General features: G+C 48.2%; 1 protein-coding gene across 12 annotated transcripts in view; it reads left to right on the plus strand.

The window, feature by feature from the left end:
• Nucleotides 1-24,357, plus strand: part of FNBP1 (formin binding protein 1) — a 92,136-nt gene that overhangs the window by 13,874 nt on the left and 53,905 nt on the right. For all 12 annotated transcript variants that reach the window (XR_014796423.1, XM_084899818.1, XM_084899826.1 and 9 more), the window contains exon 2: nt 23,728-23,843. Coding sequence is in view for 11 of the 12 variants with exons in the window: in XM_084899818.1 (XP_084755944.1) it covers nt 23,728-23,843 (116 nt within the window). In the remaining variant the exon portion in view is untranslated. The remainder of the gene's footprint in view (nt 1-23,727; nt 23,844-24,357) is intronic.

Consider the following 24,357-nt stretch of genomic DNA (forward strand, 5'->3'; position numbering starts at 1 on the left):
AGGACTGAAGGGTGAGAGATGACGGGGAAAAGAAGCAGGTGTAGAACATTTTGCAAATATGCCTGTTAGACAGCTAAGGATCTGACAGCCAGCCAGCACAGCAGTTTTCACCTGTGTGCCGCAAGTATGTTAGAGCATGCAATACCTGACTGTTAGTCAGGGGCGCTGACCTCTTTTCCCTTCAATGGTCAGATAAAGAAGTGATAACAGCCCACACAACAGGCGCAGTCCGGTATGAATGCCCTGCCTTGAGCCATAAATATATAGGTCATGTAATAGAGTTGCATCTTACTGGTCACGTCGCATAACAATTATGATTGGTTAGTACTTGGCACCAGAAATCTTTATATTCAAATATAGGCACCTGATTTTTTTAAAAAATATATTTTTATTGATTTTCCACAGAGAGGAAGGGAGAGGGATAGAGAGCTAGAAACATCGACCAGCTGCCTTCTGCACACCCCTACTGGGGATGTGCCTGCAACCAAGGTTCATGCCCTTGACCGGAATCGAACCTGGGACCTTTCAGTCCGCAGACCGACGCTCTATCCACTGAGCCAAACCGGTTTCGGCGGCACCTGATTTTTTTTAAAAGTCACTTTAGAACAAAAGAGTAGGCAATTACGATTGTTATTATTTTTATTTATTTATTTTTTAAATATTTTATTGACTTTTTACAGAGAGTAAGAGAGAGGGATAGAGAGTTAGAAACATCGATCAAAGAGAGTCATCGATCAGCTGCCTCTTGCACACCCCCCACTGGGGATGCGCCCGCAACCAGGGTACATGCCCTTGGCCCGAATCGAACCCGGAACCTTTCAGTCCCCAGGCCGACGCTCTATCCACTGAGCCAAACCAGTTTCGGCTATTATTTTTGTAAATCAAAAATTATACCTATTTTTTTTTTTGCCAGATTGGCAAAAGATATAATGTTTTTTGGTGTGCCGCAGAATTTTAGTAAATTGTGTATGTGTGTCGAAAGGTGAAATATATTGAAAATCGCTGAACAAGTAGATAGTTTAACGTAGGCACCTGGTGCTTCGGGAACAGGCCCAGGCTGCTGGGGGCTGGTGGGACTGATAACCCACAATAAGTTTGGGCGATCAGAAAAGCGAGATGAAAGTGGTCAAATCTTAAGCTCTTGGGACAGTGTTACTCCTTCAGCCCTCTTGCCTAACCTCAGAACCTGTCACTTCGTGCTCACCCGTCACACTGCGCTGCTTTTGGTCAGGGGCTGTGCTGTCTGTTTGCCGAGCTGTTTATCTTGCCGAGAATCGTTCTGTGAAACTTGTTTCCGATTGGGAGGAGCCTAGACGAGGAAGAGTTGATTGGTTTTGTAAACTGTCCTAAGAGCATAATCAGCAGATCTTGAAGCCTTGATATGCTTAGAAGTAAAACTGGGGTACCAGTTCATAAATGGCAAAAAGTTACAAATAAATGGCCACTGCTGAGCATCTGGCTTTCGGGAGAAATCAGAAATGGATGTCATGCGTGCGTTATTTTAATAAGTGTTTGCAGACCATCTAATTGTTTCCGCTCCTTTGGAAGCTGCCTGTGTGCTTGTCCTGACATTTGAAGATGAATTGAGAATATTTAGGATTATCCAAGTCACACCTTGTTGACTGAGATCTCTGTTGTACCTGATATTATTAACTTTTCATATTTTTCAGAGACAGCTTAAAATCAGTGATACTAGCCGAAACCGGTTTTACTCAGTGGATAGAGCGTCGGCCTTCGGACCAGAGGGTCCCGGGTTCGATTCTGGTCAAGGGCATGTACCTTGGTTGCAGGCATATCCCCAGTGGGGGGCGTGCAAGAGGCAGCTGATTGATGTTTCTCTCTCATCGATGTTTTTAACTCTCTGTCCCTCTCCCTTCCCAACAATTTCTCCCATTCCACATGCTCTTTAATATGACACGAGACTCCTCCCATTGAGGGTGGAAGAGGGCTTACGTCACTTCCCCTTGAACCTCGGCAGACCTTTGTCCTGCCTTCACTGGTAGGATAAGTAAAAGTGACACCATACTGTTTTTGAGACAGGATCATAACTGTGCCGTTCACTTGCCTTGCTCTTCCTGGATGCTTGCTCTTCGAGCCCAACGCCATATTGTTAGGAAGCCCAACCAGCCCACACGGGGAGACATACTGAGAAGCCAGCAGGAAAGGTTCCCGCTGACAGCCTGATGGAGGTCTCGGCTGTAGTCAATCAGCTGCCAGCATATGAGTGAAAGGCTTCCAGATGATTCTAGTTCCCAGCAGTCGAGAACCCAGAGCCTCTAGCCTTTCCAGCTGGCGCCTCCGCCATGGAGGAGCAGAGACAAGTTGTCCCTGTCAAATTTCTGACCCATAATAAAACGGTTCTGGCCCAGTAAGCTTTGTGGGTGATAGGTTAAACAATAAAAGCTGGGGCAATATCCTTGGATGTCATAGAGATAGTAACACTACCTTGCTCATTTATTAAGAACTAGAGGCTCGGTGCACAAAATTCATGCACCGCGGGGAGGTCCCTCAGCCCAATGGGAGAGGGCACAGGCCAGACTGAGGAACCCCACCCGTGCAAATTGGGGCCAGGGAGGGACTTGGGAGGGCTCCAGGGCATGTCCAACCTGTCTCGCTCAGACCCCAGTGGCCAGACTCCAGCAGCAAGCTAACCTACTGGTCGGAGTGCCTGCCCCCTGATGATCAGGGCACATCATAGCGAGTGGTTGAGCGGCCTTAGCATATCATTAGCATATTACATTTTGATCGATTGAACAGATGACCAGACAACCAGACACTTAGCCTATTAGGCTTTATTATATAGGATAGGCCTACCTTGCATCCTTTTATTCTTCTCTAAAAATAAAATACAATCACTTTTTCTTTGAAGAAACCCCTTAGAATATAAAATTGTAAAGCTGAGGAACATTCAAGAAGTTTTTTTTTTACTTGTTTTCTCTGAAGATGATGGAATAGGGAACTGAGAAGCTCTGATATAAAGACTTATCATAGCAAAAAAGACACTCCTTAAACCAAGTTTGTGCAAAGGTTCTTGTCACAGACTTGTACACCTTGAATATGGTGATTCTGTGTCATTCTTTATAAACATCTCAGGAGTGTTTACATTATTGTCATAACCATCGACCCACAGGGGAGAACATTTCATTGCAATTCCCTTTTGGTAGAAATGGTTTTGCCAGTCTCGCCCCCCCCACCCCCGCCCCGCAGCTAAAATTCATCTCCTGTTCTTTGAAAGGTAAACCGTGCTGATCCACTTCAGAAATGGCTTAGAAATCCCAAATAGAAAGCAAAATTGTCTCTAGCTTTAGGTGTGAAACACCCCTGTCTTCTGGGGGCAGTGGATCTGCCCGGCGAACCCTAAAGCCTGTGGCCCCCGCTGTCTGTGCTCGCTCACTCGGGGTCTTCACTCTCTGAGCGAAGCTCTCACGTCAGACAGCCTCCAGTGGCTGCTCGCTTGAAAAGTGTTTGATTCTTAGAACATTTCTGCAATTTAGTTTGTATGTCGTTTTGTTCAAGAGTGTGGGGTCAGGAGCCAGAGCCTTGGGTCATAGCCTCATATCTAACTAGCTCAGTCATTTTGGGCAAGTCTCCTAACCTCAGTTCCTTCATCTGTAAAATGGGAATAATGATAGGGCCTAATGTTATAGGGTGATTGAGACTATTACATGAGTTTTAATGAATACTCAGCGCAGAAAATAAATGTCTGACGCAATAAGCTTGATGAGCATTGGCTGTCATTACTTATCTTCTCATGTGGCTGGCTGTGTGGCTGTTTTGTCTGAGTCTTGGATTCCATGTTGAAAAGGAACCAATGAACACTTGTCCGGGGTGCTGTAGGAGTGCTCAAGGAATTGGGTGGAAACGCGACGGCATGACCTCAGCTCCCTTCAACCCCAGTGTTCTAGAGTAATCCGAGTTCCGGGATCAGCTGACACCGAGAGGCTTGTCCCAGGAGTCCTGATTCATAATAAATGGAGAAGACGTCGATGCCAGTTACTGTAGAGCAGCTACTTCAAGGCTCGAAACGACGTAGGCATTTGATGTACGGTTCCCACACTGGAGCTCAAAGAAATGCCAATAATGTTAATGGTAGGCCTGTAGGAGGTTCAGCAGTTCACCAAGTGGAATATAAATAGAACCACGAGGCGCATTCTTAAAGCCGTCAGGCACCCTGTCCGTGGATTGGATGTCGTGGGTGTGACTCCACAGGCACTGTTCTGCTGAACAAGAACTTTTTGGCTGAGGCCCGGCAAGTGTGCTCAGTGGTTGAGCGGCCACCCAGGAACCAAGAGGTCACGGTTCCATTCCCAGGCGGGGCACATGCCTGGGTCGCGGGTTCAATCCCCAGTGGGGTGTGCACGAGGCAGCCGATCAATGATGTTTCTCATCTCATCCAAGTTCCTCTGTCTCTCAAAATCAATAAAATAAAATAAAAACTTTTTGGCTGAGAAAGGTGAAAGGCTTGCTGTTTAATTAATTTTCTCACTTTGGTAGTTCAGCAAGGTAAGTGAAGTACATCTTTAAAAAGAACAAACTTCAGGCAGTCAGGTGCTGCAGTGCTGGATGAAAACAGGCAGCCGCCCGGCGGAAATGGGGCGCAGGACGGTGATGTCTGCACTCTGGGACCCTTCAGGCCTCGGACCGACACTAACCACTGGGCAGCCAGCGAGGCTTGTCTGACATTTTTATTCTTGAGGATATTAAAACAGTGTGTTCTATACTTTTGAACCCAAAGCTTTGTAAGCTCAGTAAATTTGTGCATTTTCTAGTTACAGTTGTGTAGAATGTGCCTAATTCGTGTCTAAAGTAGTACTCTTAACAGTGAAAGTAAGATATTCCTTCCATATTATTTAACATCTATACACAAGAGCCCTAAGTGGTCTGTTTACTGATTTTATATTTTTAAATATATATATTTTATTGATTTTTCACAGAGAGGAAGGGAGAGGGATAGAAAGTTAGAAATATCCATGAGAGAGAAACATTCATCAGCAGCCTCCTGCACCCCCCATACCCCCACTGGGGATGTGCGCGCAACCAAGGTACATGCCCTTGACCGGAATCAAACCTGGGACCCTTCAGTCTGCAGGCCGACGCTCTATCCACTGAGCCCAACTGGCAAGGGCCTGATTTTATAATTTAAACTATTTCTGTGAAAACTGTAAGTAATCCATTTTTATGACATCCATTTTCCAGGTTAATAGATTTAGTATTTATCAAACTTCTCATGGGAGGTAAATTTCACGAGATCAAGGTTTTTATTTGTCTTGTTCCATGATCCATTCCCAGCACTTGGCACAGTACCTTGCACATAGCAGATGCTTAGTAAATACGCGAGGTGCCAAAGCGGAAACAGTTCTGGATTTTGCCCTTTGACTAGATATCGGTTCAGGCTCTTATCTAATTCATGTGACTTCCAAACACAGATTTAAAAAGTGGAGAGAGGGGTCAGCTCTACAGAAAGTGAGAGTAAAGATTAAGATGGTTTGTATTTATTGTTATGGAAGTGGGGAATCAAAGGAGATTTCTTTCTCCAAAGAAGGTATACCAATGGCCCACAAGCATAAGGAAGATGCTGGACATCATTAGCCACTTGGGAAGTGCAAATCAACACCCCAGAAAGACCCTGCATCACACCCACTGGGGTGACTGCAGTCAAAGAAGTGGCGAACAGCACACGGAACACTGGACACCGCTGGTGGAAACGTAGCATGGTCCCGCTGCTGCGGAAAGCCATCTGACGGTTCCTCAAAACATTAAGCAAATAGTTGCCCCGTGATTCAGCAAGTCCACTCTTGGGTATAGAGCCCAATGAATTGAAAATAGTCGTTCCAATAAAGACTGGCACAGGGATGTTCATAGCACCATTCACAATGGCCAAAGGGTGGAAACGACCCACATGCGCATTGGCGACTGAATGGACGAACGATGTGTGGTTCTTCCTCACAGTGGCACAGTGTTCAGCCAGAAAAAAAGAGAGGGCAGTACTGGTACGCTCTACAATGTGAATGAATCTTTTTTTTTTTTTTTAAATATATATTTTATTGATTTTTTACAGAGAGGAAGGGAGAGAGATAGAGAGCTAGAAACGTTGACGAGAGAGAAACATTGACCAGCTGCCTCCTGCACACCCACTACCGGGGATGTGCCCGCAACCAACGTACATGCCCCTGACCGGAATCGAACCTGGGACCTTTCAGTCCGCAGACCGACGCTCTACCACTGAGCCAAACCGGTTTCGGCGTGAATGAATCTTAAAAACGTTAAGCCTGGTTAAGAGAAGCTAGACACTAAAGGTCACGTGTTGTGTCATTCTTTTTATGTAAAATATCCAGAATCAGCAAATCTGTGGAGACAGAAAAGCAATTGTTTGCCAGGTCATGGGGGAGGCACAGGTAGGGAGTACCTGCGTAGTGGGTACTATGGGGTAATGAAAATATCATGGCCCTAACCGGTTTGGCTCAGTGGATAGAGCATCAGCCTGTGGACTGAAGGGTCCAGGTTCGATTCCGGTCAAGGGCATGTGCCTTGGTTGCAGGCACATCCTCAGTAGGAGGTGTGCAGGAGGCAGCTGGTCGATGATTCTCTCTCATCGATGTTTCTAACTCTCTATCCCCCTCCCTTCCTCTCTGTAAAAAAATCAATATATATTTTTTTTAAAAAAGAAAATATCATGGAACTACATAGAGGCAGTGGTTGCACAACATTAGACACATACAGTGCCACTGATTGTTCGCTGTCAAATGTTAATTTTGTTATATGAATTCCACCTCAATTAAAAAAACAACAACATACAGTTTTCAGTTCTCTCCAAGATGGCAAAGAGCTTGGAGGCTCCTTGGTCTTTGGGAATGTAAAAGCCGATGTCAATGCTGTATAAAGCAATTGATCCTTAACTCCTCAGAGGCCCCTGTCAGATTTCCCCCAGTAATTAAAGGGTGCGGTGTGCTGTTTGAAGTCTGCTTAACGAGTGCCTAAGGAAGCTGTCGCAGCACAGGTTATACGGGGTCTATGAGGAGCCAGTTAAAAATACACCACGTCATTGAGCCACGCTGGAAGGAGTGCCTGGGAATTGCTCTCTCTGTGGCTGGATCTCCCACCAAATCGGCTAATACTCTACCTAGTAGCTTTAGTCGGGCTGGCTCACGGTTTTCTCCGAGCCTGTGGGAGCGTGCAGCCAAAGTCGGAAGGAATGGAGCTCGCAGCGAGCGGTCCAGGTTGACTTCTTTACCCCTCTGACTGTAATTACAGTGTGTGGCCGAAAATAACCATTTGGCTCTTTTTTAAAGCCTCTGTAGTTAGCCTGACTATTCATTTTCCCCGGGCCGTAGCTCACCTCCCAAACACGTCCTGTGCGAGGCACTGAGCTGGGGCCGTGGGCGATGGGCCTGCCAGCCGTCCTTAAGTTTAATAGGTGTGAGATTTCTAGAAATTGCTATAATAATCTTTCACGACCTGCCAGCCCGTCTGTTCTGAATGGCCGGTTCTATGTATCTTATAGTAGGAGGATTTGGACAGCAGAGTCAGCAACGGGTCCCTGTTGGGGCCAAGTCTTTCTGCTGTGACAGAGGCGAGAAGCCGTGTGTGTGGTAGGTTTGAAGGCGCCTCCGGCACAGAGGATGTCCGAATGAACTGGGCCTCTGGACCCCCGGCCCACCGGGCTCCCCCGGGCCCCACCGCGCCTGGCCCTCTCCTGTTCCGGCCGTGGGAACGGAGGGCTGCAAGCCGCCGCCACTTGAGGAGATGGCAGCTTTCCAGAGCTCTGCAGTGCCAGCCCCCTGAGTGTCAGGACCGTTCAGAGCAGCGCCCAGGGGCCTTAAGGCTTCAGGCTTCAGTGCGGCTGCGTCCCCCTGAGCTGAGCTGGCGGAGCATGGGAACGCCTCTCCCTCCGGGCGCTCAGGCTCCTGCGTGCCGGGGACCGGGGGGGTGTATGTGGACGGCAGGCGGTTTGCTGCAGAAGCAGCAGTTTCAACGTCGTGACTGCACTCTTGATCTCCAACAGACAACACTTAGTAAGCAAAAAGGAGAAAAAAAGCCCTGGCCGGGTGGCCCAGTGGTTGGAACATCGTCTCATGCACTGAAGGTTTCCGGTTTGATCCCCAGGCAGGGCACATACCCAGGTTTTTGGTTCGATCCCTGGGAGGGGTGCATACAGGAGGCAACTGGTCGATGTTTCTCTTTCACGCCGATGCTTCTCTCTCCCCCTCTCTCTTCCTTTCTTTCTAAAAATCAATAAGAACATATCTTCAGGTGAGATTTTTTTTTAAAAGGGGGCGAGGGGAGATTGCCCAACACAAGGCTAGTTCGAGGGCATAGGTGTGTGCATTTTCCATAGTGGCTGCACCAGTGTACACCCCACCCACGTGCACGATGCTCCCTTTTCTGCACAACCTGGTCAGCGTGGTTTGATTCATGGATGATGGCCGTTCAGACAAGTGTGAGGTAACATGTCCACGTTCATGTGTGTTGCTGATGTGAAAATGAACATACGCCACACTGTCTCTTAGGCAGGCCCTGGTGCTGATGCATTTTGGCAATTTATGCAAATACATATATGTGTGTCTAGGCTGGGGTTTTGACAGCCAGCAGGAATCCCCCTCGTGGTGGTCTCATTGGGAAACGGGATTCAATGCAGTTCAGTCTCCTAAAAGGCGAATTCTCAGAACAGCTCTAAAGAACACCGGTAGCAGTGGCCGCTTTCAAGTTCCGCGGGCTTTCTGTTTAGTTTCTAACCTCCCAGGGTCCAGTGAAAACAGCCCGGTGTTTATTTTATGTAGATAAAATCAGACAAACTCCGAGTTCCTCTCTGGCCGGCCCTCACTCCAAAAACCCAAACAAACAACAAAATAGGCTGGGGTGACATTGTTCGTTTCTTCCCAGCCTGATTCTTGCCAACTTTGACTATGTGGCAGGTCTGGGCTCCAGATGGAGCGTCCATGAGGATCTGTTTTGGAGCATTGATTTTTTGCAAACATCAGAGCAAATTACAAAATGGATATCTTAAAATATTTTCTTAGATCACTCCATGGATGTGCTTTCCTCCAAAATCACTATGGACCCCACAAAGGCTTTTTATGATGCCGGTGCAATCTAGTTGTCAGTTTCATAAAAAAAAAAAAAAGAAAATCAATTTGTCTGGCTTGTATTGGCTTTTGTCTGGGGAACAATAGAACAATTGGGTTGTCTTGTTTGATGTCATATTTTACTGTTTCTATCTAGTAAAAGATGATTCTTGCCCTAGCCGGGTGGCTTTGTTGATTGCAGCATCGTCTCATACACCAAAAGGTTGAGGGTTTGATTCCCAGTCAGGGCAATTACCTAGGTGGCAGCTTCGATCCCTGATAGGGGTGCATACAGGAGGCAACCGATCGCTGTTTCTCTCTCACATCTATATTTCTCTATCCCTCCCCCTCTCTCTCTCTTCCTCTCTCTGAAAACCAATAAAAGCATATGCTTGGGTGAGAATTTAAAAAGGGGGGCGGGTGATTATTACTTGCTTGAAATAAGTCCCCGCTTCAGGTTTTCAGGGACCGAACTTTCAGACTCTATAGACATTCTCCCAGGACCATGTAGCTCCATCACATTCTTTTCCACTCAGCTTTGAGACTGTGTAAGTTTAAGGCATACAGTGTGATTTGATACACCCATAAGTGGAAAAATGACCACCCCCATTCCATCACGTGCCATACCACTTCCTTTTTGTGGTGAGAACATTTAAGAGCTTTTGTCAACTTTTAACTGTATGATATAGTGTTATATTTATAACCACTATGCTGTGCATTCGATCCCCAGAACTCATTCATCTTCTAACTGGAAGTGTGTACCCTTTGACTAACATCTCCCCATTTCACCCACACCCCCCTACCCCCAGGTTCTGGGGAACCACCATCCTGCTCTCTGGTCCTCGGAGTTGGGCATTTCTAGATTCTACCAATAAGTGGTATCCTAGTGTTTGTCTTTGCCTGACTGGCATAATGTCCTTACAGTCCAACTATTTGTCACAAATAACCAGATTTCCTTCTTTCTTGTGGCTGAGGAATAGTCCATCTTCTGTTTGCTGCTATGTCCTCAGTTTTTACTGTTTGACACATAGTAGGTAAAATACTGATGGATGGCCGAAACCGGCTTGGCTCAGTGGTAGAGCGTCGGTCTGCGGACTGAAGGGTCCCAGGTTCGATTCCGGTCAAGGGCATATACATTGGCTGCGAGCACATCCCCGGTAGGGGGTGAGCAAGAGGCAGCTGGTCGATGTTTCTCTCTCATCGACGTTTCTAGCTCTCTATATTTTTTAAAAAAATAAATAAATAAAATAAAATACTGATGGATGGATGAATGAATGGATAGATATGATTTTGGCTTAGAGTAGAAGCACAACGTTTATTGCTTAATGTAATATTTGTGTTCTCTTAACCTTCATAAACATTTCATTTGAGTGAAATTATCTTACCTAATAATAGACAAACATGTAAATTGACCATACCTCCACTATGCCCACAGCCAATCAGGAGTGAGTATGCACATTAACCCTGCAAAGATGACAGGTTGATTTGCATATGCAGGCGCAGAGTGGCTGGATGGGGTGGGACACCTGCTATGAGGTGTGGGGGGGTAGAGAGAGCTACAGGAGCAGTGCTCCAGCTGGGAGCAAGGACTTGGTGGCTCCTGGCAGCCCGACAGCAGGGACTTGGCAGCTTCCAGGCGGCTGGGAGTGAAGCCAGGGGAAGGAAGGCCTATTCTTGCATGAATATCATGCAACAGGCCTCTAGTCTACCTACTAAAAGAGTAACATGCTAATTGACCGTACCTTCACGATACCCACTCGCAAATCAGGAGTGAGTATTCAAGTCAACCCAACAAAGATGGTGGGTTAACTTGCATATGCAGGAGTGGCTGGGGACGGGGCGGGACACTGGTGTCATCACCATGGCAATGCTGCAGGGATTCCACACTACCCAGCTGCTCGGGGCCTCTGAGCAGCGTGCGAAGACAGAAAGGTGGCTCCGCCAGAGCAAAGGCAGAGCCAGCAGCCGGGGAACGAAGGCCCGTTGTACGAATCTACCTTCGTGCATCGGGCCACTAGTCTGTTAGATTTGTGAGTGATATGTGCAAAGTGCCTTAAGCTTTTAGACAATAATAGTCCTGAATTTTTTTTCCCCTCCCAAGAGTGAAGTCTCTTTTGCAATCAATAATCAATTCATACTTGGGTATTAATGATGCCCTCTCTGAAGACCATTTTATATTTGTAATGGGAACAAAACAGGAAGTACATCAAAGAAAAAGTAATAGTTCAATACTTTGTCTAATAGATTTTTCTCTTGACTTTTTTTCTCTCCTGAATGCTTTATCTTCACTTTTGATCTCCAGTTGGCAGAGGCTCAAGTGATCTTAGGTTTCTCTTATGCCGAAGATTTTCCCATCAATCCAAATTTAAATTATTAAATATTATAGTATATTGCGGGCGCATATATGAAAATGTGTAGATATAGAGGATCCTGCTTGTATCCCGATTTTGAGATAAAAAAAAAAAAAAAAAACCAGAAAGAGTAAGTAATTTTCTCCAGGTGACGTGACTGGTATGTCTGAGAGCCAGAGGTCTAAGGGCCAAGTTCATCCAGCTCCAGACCTGGGGCCGTGGCCATTAGAGCCCATGCCTTCTATGGCAACCTCTCTTCTATCCCAAGAGTCTTCTTCTTCATATATATATATATATATATATATATATATATATATATACACACACACACACACACACACACATATTTATTTATTTATTTATTTTACAGAGAGGAAGGGAGAGGGATAGAGAGTGAAAAACATCAATGAGAGAGAATCATTGATCAGCTGCCTCCTGCACACCCCCTACTGGGGATGTGCCCGCAACAGAGGTACGGTACATGCCCCGACCAGAATTGAACCTGGGACCCTTCAGGCCGACACTCTATCCACTGAGCCAAACCGGTCAGGGCCCAAGAGTCTTCTTTTTGCAGGCCCTGTTCCTGGCCTCTCTGCCCCTTGCATTTACCTAGTTGTCGGTGCTGGCCAGCACCACAGCCTCTCCGTTAACTCTATGGTAAGGCAGTGTGCGGTGTGGCCCGAACCCCCACCTTGTCCTCCTTCAGGAGTGTTTTGGCTACTGCTTGACCCGTGCGACTCCATTTAAACCTCCGCGTTACGTCCTCCAAGAAAAACCTGTTGGGATTTTCATTGGCACCGCGCTGAACCTCATTAAATAAACCTAAAACAGGCTGCAAGCCACAAAGGGGCGTGAGAGCGAAGGAGGGGTTGTGTTAGTTGGCAGACACTCGCCACCAGCTCTGAAGTCACAGGCCTTCTGAAATGCTGGCTGCGGCCTTCAAGGATCCGGCCTCCGCCTGCCTCCCGCCACACTGTTCTTTCCCTCTATCTCACACTCCGGGTTCGAGGGCTGCCCTCATTTCCTTCCACTCGCCGTGCTCTTTCCTCCCGAGGCCCACACACAGCTCGCCCCTCTGCCTGGGTGTGCTCCCCGCCCACCCTCCAGCCTCCCCTCCCCCGACGTGCTGCTGGCTCTGCCTGTCCTCATTACTTCGGCTTCAACACCCCTTTCCCTAGTTCCACCGCTACACCGGGTCCCACACTCATGCGCTCCCCCGGCCTTTTATTTTACCTCCATTAAAGCTCTGATTGCGCCCGAATCGGTGTGGCTCAGTGGATAGAGCGTCAGTCTGCGGACTGAGGTCCCAGGTTCAATTCCGGTCAAAGGCATGTACCTTACTTTTGTGCACATCCCCAGTGGGGGGTGTGCAGAAGGCAGCTGATTGATGTTTCTCTCTCATCGATGTTTCTAGCTCTCTATCCCTCTCCCTTCCTCTCTGTAAAAAAAATCAATAAAATATATTTTTTTAAAAACCCAACAAAAACTCTGATTCCCGTGCCTGGCGCAGAACCTGCTGAATTGTTCCAGCTCCCTGGGGTTAGACTGAAAGCCACAAGAGACCCAAAGAAAAGAGGCTTAGATGACGAGGACACGGAGACTCGCATTTTGAGGAGCCCAGAGGCAGGGGATTCTGGGGTTGGTGTTGACGTTTCGTGATTTCATCAAAGAGCCAGGCGCTTTCCAAACTCGTTCCTGCTGGAGCATCACACACAGCCTCGACTGAGTCAAGGAAGGAGGAGGGGCGTTCACCAGGGAGGGTAACCTTTCTCAGCGGCCACTCCCAGGCCCCAGGCATCTAGTCGGCCACGTCCTAGCTGAAGGGCCATGGGTCTGGCTCCTGGATGCTCAGCCAAGACGTCTGTCCGCAGGGACTCTCACCAAACCGGGCTGCAGGCACGGGCCGTCCCAGGGGAAGCTCAGAGGTGCACGGCGCCATGCTGTCCTCCCCTGTGCCTCCTCCGCACAGGCCTCCCCTCCCTCCCGTGGGCCGATGGCCGCTCTCCGCTCCAGCCCCGCCGCCCGAGGCTGCTCCTCGGCCCCCACGTTAAATCCTCTGGGCAGACGCTCAGCGGCAGTGGGTTGAGAGTTGGGATCCCTTGTCTTAAAAAAGGGACAATCCCTATGCGTCTGCTTAACCTTCTTTAGGTAACAGTGTGAGTTCATTGCTGTGTTTCTGGAAAAGCCTTCCATGGGTGGGAACTAAGCCTCAGGTGCCAGGGCTTATAAAATTATTTCTCCTGTGATGTTCTTGTCCTGTTTTGTTCCCCCACCCCTTCCCCAACACACACACACACACGCACACACACACACACACACACACACACACACACCTGGAAGTACTTAGAGTTTAGAAATAAGTCGGACCTTTAAAAATCTGGCTTTTTTTTTTTTCATTAAAAATTTGGCTCCTTCGCTGCTGTCTTTCGTCTTTGGATCGCCGCCAAAGGTCCCTCTCCCCCTTCTGCCCTTGGGTTGGCCTTGAGAGCATTCCCTGGGGGGAGAATCCCCTGGGGGGAGGACCCGCAGCCGGCCTGTCGGGTGTTGGGAGGTGAGGTCAGGTGCCCCGGGGCAGGGACGGGAGGAGCCGGTGACAGACCGGGTCTGACTGAGCCTCACCGGCCGCTGACGCGCAGAAACCGGGAAGTGAACGAGCAGATTCCTTTTCTGGGCGGAGGCAGACACTGGTGACACCGAACGTTAGCACAAAGACAATCATCTGAGAGTCCCAACTCCTCTAAGCCCTCCTGCATTCTGTCCCCGGGAGGCGGGGTTTTTCTTAGAAAGAGCCGGGTTTTGCTTCTGGGACCCGGTTCTCTCTGTCATGACCATGGACCCAGCCCACCACGATGGCCGGCTGACCCAGCTTTCTGAACCAGTGTCTGTAGCCTCCTCGCTCTCCAGACTTGCCCCTTCTGTTTGCGAGAGCTGACAAGGCCTCTCTGGAGGAGGAATCTCGAAGATCGCTTTAAAAATCAGTATTTTGGGTTTATTTTTTTTAATGAAAAAAAGAGTGAGCGCTCTTTAACATGTTCTTCTTGAAACTCTTATGACCTTGTTCGCTCAGCATATTGGGGGCAGTTACAGGCGTTTGTTGCTTTTGCTGTGCCCCGAGAAGAGAGGGGACCGGGAGGCGGGGGTGTTCTGGGGACATTGCGATAGGCCCCGCGCTCACTGCTGCTGCTCAGGGGGGTGGGTTCCACAGCAGTTCCCTCCAGACCCTCCACGCAGACGCCGTACAGGCAACATCCGGTGCTTTTCCTTCAAGTCCTGTTTCTTACTCTGTTTTAATTCAATTATTTATATTTTATTGATTTTTTTACAGAGAAGAAGGGAGAGGGATAGAGAGTTAGAAACATAGACCAGCTGCCTCCTACACACCCCCCATCGGGGATGTGCTCACAACCAAGGCACATGCCCTTGACCAGAATCGAACCTGGAACCCTTCAGTCCGCAGGCCGACGCTCTATTCACTGAGCCAAACCAGTCAGGGCAGTAAAACCTGTTTTGCTTGTGTTTTCCTTCTAATTAAAATCCACTGTGTTAACTGGACTGTCCATCCATGGCGCCCGGATGTTGGAACCCCTGTGTCGTCAATGACGTCACAGCTCTGGCTTTAGTTGGCATTTTCACCACCCTGATTCTCAGAGCCCGTTTCCCCTGCGACTGCGGGCACCGTCAGCGCAGCGGGACCTGTGCTCCTCCAAATACACCCTCGGGTTCTCCCCGTTACTTGTGCCGGCAGCCAGTGAGGTCACTTTGGGTAACACTAAGGTTTGACACTTTTTATGTTGAAAATATTTATGTGAGTATTTCTGCTTTTAATTCAGTGTCTGAGAGAGGTCCTTAGTTTGTCCACAGACATGAATTAAAGTCTCTGTTAAGCCGGGATCGGTTTGGCTCAGTGGATAGAGCTTCGGCCGGGTTTGATTCCGGTCAAGGGCATGTACATTGGTTGCGGGCACATCCCCAGTTGGGGGTGTGCAAGAGGCAGCTGGTCGATGTTTCTCTCTCATCAACGTTTCTAACTCTCTGTCCCTCTCAATTCCTCTCTGTGTAAAATCAATAAAATATATTAAAATAAATAAATAAATAAATAAATAAATAAATAAATAAATAAAGTCTCTGTTAAAAATTTGAGAACTAGCCCGGCAGGCATGGCCCAGTGGTAGAGTGTCGACCTATGAACCAGGAGGTCACAGTTCGATTCCTGGTCAGGGCATGTGCCCGGGTTGCGGGCTCATTCCCCAGTGGGGGCATGCAGGAGGCAGCCTATCTATGATTCTCATCATTGATGTTTCTCTCTCTCTCTCTTCCTCTCTGAAATCAATAAGAAAATATTTTTAAAATTTTTTTGAGAACTAGGATTTGAGGTGGCATTGATGATGACATAATTTTGTTTCTAGAGTTTTATAAAACTTTTTTTGGGGGTTTCTATATATGCAGCCACTTCAATATTCAGACCCAAATTGATCTTTTTAAAACATTTTAAATGGAGCTTTTGTTGAGTTTACTCCGGGTAAATCTATACCTTTTGACACTTCTCTCTCCGAGATAAGAGGAAGCCAATACCAGCACTGTCATCCCCAGGGATTCGGTTTAAATGGAGCCACTTAAGGTCTGCTTCGCAGAGGCCACCTTCTCAGGAAAGCAAACTTCTCCCAAATAAAGAGCACCCTAACCGTGGTCTAGGCAGCACGGCGGAAGTGGACCCGGTGCTGAGGAGGGGACATTCCCTGCCTGGGCGGGCACCCCGCTCAGAGGGCAGGGTTTGCTGCGCGGGTGAGCTGGCCCCTTGAGTCTGAGCCATGGACACAGACGCAACTTTAGCAACTCACTTTCTTACTGGATTGGCTTGTTCCCAGGATTTTGAATTGGTGTCAGCTTTATCCACTTTTCAGTTACAGGAAGTCCCGCATTCAGAGCTGACCTATATTTTGCAGAAAAGCTTCTTGTGGCTGACTTGGGTCTCCTTATCTCAAAGTAACTAGCTAGCTGCTCTGACTGTAGTTCCTGTGTCAGCTCACTTGCATACTTTGAGTTGCAAAGTTGTATGTCAGAAGACTTCCTGAATAACCAAGAATCACCGTCATCTACTGAGCTAGGGATGGGCGTATGTGGTTGGTACGTGACTGATGGGCGTATGTGGTTGGTACGTGAAGGCAGGACTTGTTTGTATTGATCGTCTTGGTGCGGTAGGAACACTGATGAAGATACAAGGACCCGAGCACATGCGACAGCTCATGCTGACTCTGGTTCAGTCTCAGCACATGAAGAAGCTCAGTCACAGCGGAGAAATAAAACCAGCCCTGGAATGATTGAAGCTCGGCAGTGTACAGGGACCAATGCAGCTGCCCTCTCTTCCATGTCTTTGCAGCTCCATCAGCCTCTCGGCACCAACCTCTGCCTGGTTTGAACCCAGTGAGTGGTGACAGGGGGAGGGGAGGCAGAGAAGAAGGTTTGGGGGAGACTTGAGGAGGGTCCTTGAAGGTCCCTGTCAGGTGGCAGCCAGCTGCTGGGAACAGCATGGCAGTGCTCTGGGCCACTTGCAGCTCATTGTTGAGTCTATATATAGCAGGCACTTACTAGTATACATTAAACATTGTTTTCCATTAGGTCACATCTTCTCTGGCTTTCTTCTCTCTGGCAATATGCGGCTTTCAAATGGAAATTTACAGTATGTGTCCTGTGGGAGTGGTGTGGTCCCTGCACCTCTGGGGGTTCAGAACCCCTCTCCCGGGGTCCACAAGGTCAAAACTGTTTTCACGATGACGTTGTCTTTTTCACCGGGTGCACGTTTGCAAGTGACGCTGCAGAAGCAGCGGTGGTTGAGGCTGCGGGCACCTTGGCATAACTCAGGCGCTGGCTTCACACTACAGGTCGCTATTGTGTTCTTCACCATTACCTGTTTAAAAAAATATATCAGTTTTATTTTAAAATGGCCATGATGAAACAGTAGATAGTTACTTTTATTAAATCTTAACCCTTCTTTTGGTATTCAACTTTATTTTCCATTTTTCAGGCTACAGAAAAATGAATAATGTTTTAATTTTTATTTTATTATTATTTTGTTAATCCCCACCCAAGGATATTTTTGTCATTGATTTTTAGAGATAGATGAGGGAAGAGGGGAGAGGGAGAGAGAAACATTGATGTGAGAGAGACACATTGAGTGGCTGCCTCCTGCACATGCGCCTAAATGACACTGGGGATCAAACCAGCAACCCAGGTACTTGCCCTTGACCGGGAATCGAACCCTCGACCTTTTGGTTGGAGGGCCAGTGCTCTAACCACTGAGCACACTGGCCAAAATAATTTTATTTTTATTTTTTACAGTTGATATTCAGTAGTTTTTGTATTGGTTTTAACCTTGAACATACACCCGCATGTGTGACCAGATGAGAAGTATCCTAAAGCGGGGTGCTTTCCAGAATACTCCGTGACTGTGCTGAGCTGGCCTGGCCCCTTTTTGTGGGACACCATCTGTACTTCAGAGAAGGTTGACAGACAAGCCCGAGAGAACTTGGCAGTCATTTTCCCAGAAATGAATGAAGAGAGCCTGTCACTCCCAAGAAACAGCTGACAACCTTTGTTGCCAATGATCACATTCTAGGATTTCAGTGAAAACGGGCATTTTGGAAAACTTGTTTTGCCACTGTTCGCCGGACGACCTCCAAATAGTTTAAGACTCACCAGATCAGATAAAATGTAGACCCATGTGATTTTTAAATATTTTATAACGGAGCATGTCAACACTTAGGAGATCTGCATATATCAGTGAAATAATGTATTCCACATAACCGGGGCATGCTAGCACACACAGGTAAAGGATCCATTCGAGGCGCACCGTTAGGCTGGTGCGTTTTGTTGTGACCAAGTATGAAAAATTCATCGCCAGGGCTTCAGATTTCACATGGCAACTGGCCTCTGAGAAACCATTACTTGTCGAGTTTTGCCATCGCACCAAATAAGAAGCTCCGCCATGACCTGGCAGGGCTATTGAAACTCTCCGTGTCCTAACCGCACATCTGCGGGAAGGCGGGTGTTTTGCAGCCGAAGGAAGGGATCACCGTGGACTGAATAGAGGAGCGGCCGTGAACGTCCAGGGTCTGCAGTTTAGAGATTTGCAAGAATATAAACAGTGCCATTCTCAGTGTTTTCCTTTTTTGGAAAATTCTTAAAAATAAAATACATGTTACTTGCATTAACATGTACTGTACTTACTGCTTTTTAAGACGAATTAACACATATTTTTATTTTATTTACTTTTTAAAATATATTTTATTGATTTTTTACATAGAGGAAGGGAGAGGGAAAGAGTTAGAAACATCGATCAGCTGCCTCCTGCACACCCCCTACTGGGAATGTGCCCACAACCAAGGTACATGCCCTTGACCGGAATCGAACTTGAGAACTTGGAATCGAACTTGCAACCTTTCAGTCCGCAGGCTGACGCTCTATCTACTGAGCAAAACCGGTTTTGGCAATACATATATATATTTATTTTAAAAAATATTTTATTGATTTTTTTTTACAGAGGAAGAGAGAGGGATGGAGAGTTAGAAACATCAATGAGAGAGAATCATCGATCAGCTGCCTCCTGCACACTCCCCACTGGGGATGTGCCCGCAACCAAGGTACATGCCCTTGACCGGAATCGAACCCGGGACCTTTCAGTCCGCAGGCTGACACTCTATCCACTGAGCCAAACCGGTTTCGGCAGCAATACATATTTTTAAAGGTCATGGGGGTCTTTAATTTCTGATAGAGTAAACACTGATAGTTGCAACCCAGAAAGACAAAGCTTACTGGGGTCCTTAATGATTTTTAAGGGAGCAGATGGGTCTTTGGAATTCCTGTCACATGACACATCAGGCAGGGGTGTGTTTTGGGTAATGGCACCATCCCAAGGTAGCAAAGGCTGGTTTTTTGTGTGTGTGTGTTTTTTTTTTTGTTTTTTTTTTGGTGCGTGTGTGTGTGTGTGTGTGTGTGTGTGTGTTATTTTTTAAGATCTGGAAATTTTTTTCCCCATTAAGTTTTCCACATTTTAGACAAGAATGTAAGTGGGTTGATGAGTTTTTCATCTGTTTTGAATTTCCTCTAAGCTTCTGTCTAAAGAGTTCACGCTGTGGCGCCATGTGACAGCAGCGGGGATGAGGCATCGCGGGGGGGGGGGGAGGGGGGGGCGGTGGTGGTGGTGGGGGGGGCGGGGTGTGTGAGCCAGCACTGTGAGCCGGTGCTGCGGGAGGTTTTTATTGTGCGGACCCTGCTCTCGTAGCAGGTGCTTCGTTACCGCTTGCAGCGTGGTCTGAGGTGCAGATAACTGGATCAAAAACATGTGGTTGGTTTGAGGCCAATCATTTTTAAGGTGAACGCAATTCAAATGCAGATTTTTTTTTAAAAATGGATTCAGTATCAAATCCTGTTGCTCTGTATTGTATACATGAGGGCCAACGAGATCGCAAACTAATGGAACAGGGGGAACATATAGTTAGACTGTTGACCAGGCAAGAGTGAAATGGAAGAGCAGATGGTCTCAGCAGGTTTTGAAGGAAACACCTTTAACTGCTGAAAATAGCCAGCGCTTTGGAGACGGTGAGAAATTATATGAGAGGGGACTCCCACATGGGAGTGTGTGGAAAGGCGTTTTTATATTAAAAAAAATAAATAAATAAATATATATATATATATATATATATATATATACACACATATATATAAAATTGATTTTTTTACGGAGAGGGATAGAGAGTTAGAAACATCAACCAGCTGCCTCCTGCACACCCCCCACTAGGGATGTGCCTGCAACCAAGGTACATGCCCTTGACTGGAATCGAACCTGGGACCTTTCAGTCCGCAGGCCGATGCTCTATCCACTGAGCCAAACCAGCCAAGGCGGAAAGACGTTTTTAAATAAAGAGGATAGCTATGAAGCTCAATCAACAGAGTTCACTGATTAGCAGAGAGCTTGAAAGAAGCCGTGCTCTAAACAGCCAGGGATGGTTTGGAATCCTGAGAGTCATCTCCCCTCACCCCCCACCCCCTTATCCGAGGGGATACCACCCCAGTCCCCAGTGGACGCCTGATGGCGGATAGCACCAAACCCTGCCTATACTATGTTCTCCCCTATACATGCCTGCTTCTGAGAAAGAAAGTTTAAGTTAGAAATTAGGCGCAGTAGGAGATTAGCAATAAAATGGAATAACCGTTCACAGGAAGTTGCAATGCAGGTGGTGTGAATGTGGTCTTTCTCTCTCTCAAAATGTCTTATTGTCCTGTCCTCGCCCTCCTTGTGATGGTGTGAGATGACACAGCCTCCGCGGTGCGATGGAAGGAGGTGGAATTTTCCATGTTCGTATTTTCAGACAGAGGTGGACGGAGAAGCGCTGAAAGCGCGGAGAAGGAAACGGCAGATGAGGGAGGCGGCCGCACTTGACCTGCTTGTGTGTTTGTTCTCTCCGGTAGTTTGGAGAGACCTGCAGGCTTGTGTTTACACTGTGCGCTGCCGGCCGGCCCTGGCAGCCACATAAATAAAGAGCCGCCCGAGCGGTCTTCCTGAGACGGAACCTGGAGTTCATGGGATTAGCGAGGAGCAAGCAATCTATGGACAGACACTCCAACATGCGTCCCTTATTTCTGTGGGAACATTAAAAACGATCAGGTATCAAGACATCTCACAGCGATTATTTTCAATGAGAAACCCATGCCAGTAAAATAAAACCTTAGTTCCTACGTTGATGTGTCTCAATCTGCTCTGGGGCCTGGGTGGGCCTGAGGGTGAGGACATGACGCTTCTGCAGAAGAGGGCTTCTCACGTTCGGGAAAGCGAGTTTCTGGCTCTGCTGCCTTGCCCGCTCCCGCCGAGCCGGACACGCTGATGTATAGCTGGCAGTGCTCTGAGTGGCAAGCGGAATCGAAGCACCATGATGGGTTAACATGGAAGGTGCTAGATTTAAAAGCCAGCGGAGGGTGATGCTGAATGTTCACTGCCAGATGGCACTTGCCTATGATCGGGTTAAACTGTAGCTTCGCATTTTTATATTGGCCTAGAGGCCCCAGGCCCGAATTCATGCAAGAGTAGGCCTCCCCCCCCCAACTCCCGGCACCGGCTTCCCTCTGGCACCCCGGACCCGGGCTTCCCTCGCAGCCTGGGCTTCCTCCGGAAGGTCCTCCCGAAGGAAGTCCGGTCTAATTAGCATATCTGCTTTTATTGTTATAGATTTGACACTGCCCGTTGCACTGATCCGCCTCCAGGCCATGAAGTGAGGCAAGGATTGCTCTGTGTCTGGTAGGCAGACGACGGGCACCGAGTGTTGTTCGGGGCCTTTCTCTGGGAAGCCCGAGCTGGGACTAGAACCCTCATCCTCTGTTGCTGTTGCCCCTGAGAGGCAGCAAACTTTCATCAGGCCCCATTGCAATCCCTCCTTCCTGGTAAAGACGGGCTAACCCTCTCTTCGCTGGCATCGCCCAGGCCATGCCCTCCCTCCTGGTCCCTCCCTCCTGGGCCTCCCTCCTGGGCCTCCCTCCTGGTCCCTCCCTTCTGGGCCTCCCTCCTGGACCCTCCCTCCTGGTCCCTCCCTTCTGGACCCTCCCTCCTGGGCCTTCCTCCTGGGCCCCTCCCTTCTGGGCCTCCCTCCTGGACCCTCCCTCCTGGTCCCTCCCTTCTGGACCCTCCCTTCTGGACCCTCCCTCCTGGGCCTCCCTCCTAGACCCTCCCTCCTAGTCCCTCCCTTCTGGACCCTCCCTCCTGGGCCTTCCTCCTGGGCCCCTCCCTTCTGGGCCTCCCTCCTGGACCCTCCCTTCTGGGCCTCCCTCCTGGGCACTCCCTTCTGGACCCTCCCTCCTGGGCCTTCCTCCTGGACCCTCCCTTCTGGGCCTCCCTCCTGGACCCTCCCTCCTGGGCCCTCCCTCGGGGCCGCCCTCCTGAGCCTGCCCCCTCACTGATGGACACAGAGCTGAGCTGCAGCAGGCCTTGGCCTTCTCATCCTTGGCTGCTGCTCACACCCACCAGCTCACTGACCTCCCTCCTTGAGCTCCAAATAGATCCGTTTCCAACTCTTTCCTGGCCGTGCCACGCCCTCATTCTCCAAGTCACTGCACCCCCAACTGCGGTCCCTCCACGTGTCATCGCAGGAAGGAGAAGCGGGGAGTCACCCTGGACGCCTCCCTTCCCAGCCTCTTCCCCGTCACCAGGCCTCGGTTACATTACCGTCAACTCCTCTCTGCTCCCGTCCCCTCATTGGACCTGCAGCCATCTCTGGCTTCAGTCCTCGGGCCATTCTGGACATACCTGTGGCTGCCGCCCCCACCGCCCTCCACGCCCTCTCACGGGTGCCCGCGAGAGCCTGAGCTTGGCTTCCAGACCCTGGGCTTTGTTTTATCCCGCCACCACTCCTTTCCCTGCACCTCCCCCACCTGTGCTGCAGGGGGCGCTTCGCCCGCTTCCTGGACATCCCCCTGCCTGTGCATGAGCTGTTCCTGAGTGCCCTGCTCACACGCCCCCCTCCCTCACCCCCTCAATCTTCTAGACTAGGGGTGTCGAACTCAATCAGAGAAGGGGCCAAAATCTAAAATCCAGCCTAAATCGCGGGCCGAATGGTTTACTGAACAGTCATAAACTGACAATGTCATAAACTGACAGCGGAGTGCAGTGATGACAGCGCGGTGCGGGCCACATTGCAAGGCCTGGCGGGCTGGATTTGGCCCGCGGGCCTTGTGTTTGACACATGTGTTCTAGACTAAGAACCTCAAAGCACAATGCAAGCTGAGCTATATTTCCGTTCATTTTGGTCCCCAGCTCCTAGCATCATTCCTGGCACACGGGCTTGATATGTTCAAATAAAGTCTATGCGAGTTATTTGATCTGTTTGAAGAAAGCAATATTTCGCGGGCTCTTTTCCTTCCCATATCCCTGCCCCAAATTGCAATGCGCTGTTTTGAGGGGTCACTCAGAGACAGCAGTTACATGCTAACAGTGTGAGTGAGTTATCGTGGCTGTGTTTCCCCTCAGTCTTCGGGATCCGGGGGAGATTTTCCTTTGTAGCAGGACATCAATTATATCAGAAACACTTGTTTCTAATAGGGATAGAGAACGCGAACAAATGGGGCAGAGATCAGAACCCAAGGCGGTTTCACACCAAATTAGGCAATGTTGATTTCAAACTGCTCAGCACAAGAGCACGGAGTGCATTCATGGAAAATATCAGAACTGCGTTCTGCGTAGCGGGGTATTGTTGAGAGATCTGTCCATCGAAATTCCCTTAATCCCAGAGAAAGATTATAAACTGTCTCTCTGCTTTTGTTTTCTTAAACAGGATCAATTTGACAACTTAGAAAAACACACACAGTGGGGAATTGATATTCTTGAGAAATACATCAAGTTTGTAAAGGAAAGAACCGAGATTGAACTCAGCTATGCCAAGCAACTCAGGTAAGTTGATATGGACAAAGGTTGTTTGTTCCTTAACTGCACAGTGTAGTTAATACACTCAGTAATTAACTGAGGGTAGTTAATATTTTTATTTCATAGTATGCATGTATATGCCTTTAAATTATTCTCTTCCCTAACAGTTCCATAGAAACAGTTGTTTTTAATATAAAAAAAGCAATTTTCCTAAAACAGAAGGCAAAAACGAAATTATTGCTTTTAGGCTTTATTTATTTATTTACTTATTTATTCATTTATTTTTTGTTAATCCTCTCCTGAGGATACTTTCTCCATTGATTTTTAAGAGAATGGAAGAGAGGGAGGGGAAGGGAGAGAGGGAGTGGGGGAGAGAGAAACATTGATGTGAGAGACACATATTGATTGGTTGCCTCCCTCACACTCCCGACTGACCAGGGCTAGGGATCCAACCTGTAACCCAGGTACATGCCCTTGACTGGGAACCGAACCCCAAGAGCCTTTGGTGCATAGGCTGATGTTCTAATCACTGAGCAACATC

Source organism: Pipistrellus hanaki (genome assembly GCF_964339955.1).
Source record: "Pipistrellus hanaki genome assembly, chromosome: 11".
In the NCBI taxonomy this organism is placed as follows: domain Eukaryota; kingdom Metazoa; phylum Chordata; class Mammalia; order Chiroptera; family Vespertilionidae; genus Pipistrellus; species Pipistrellus hanaki.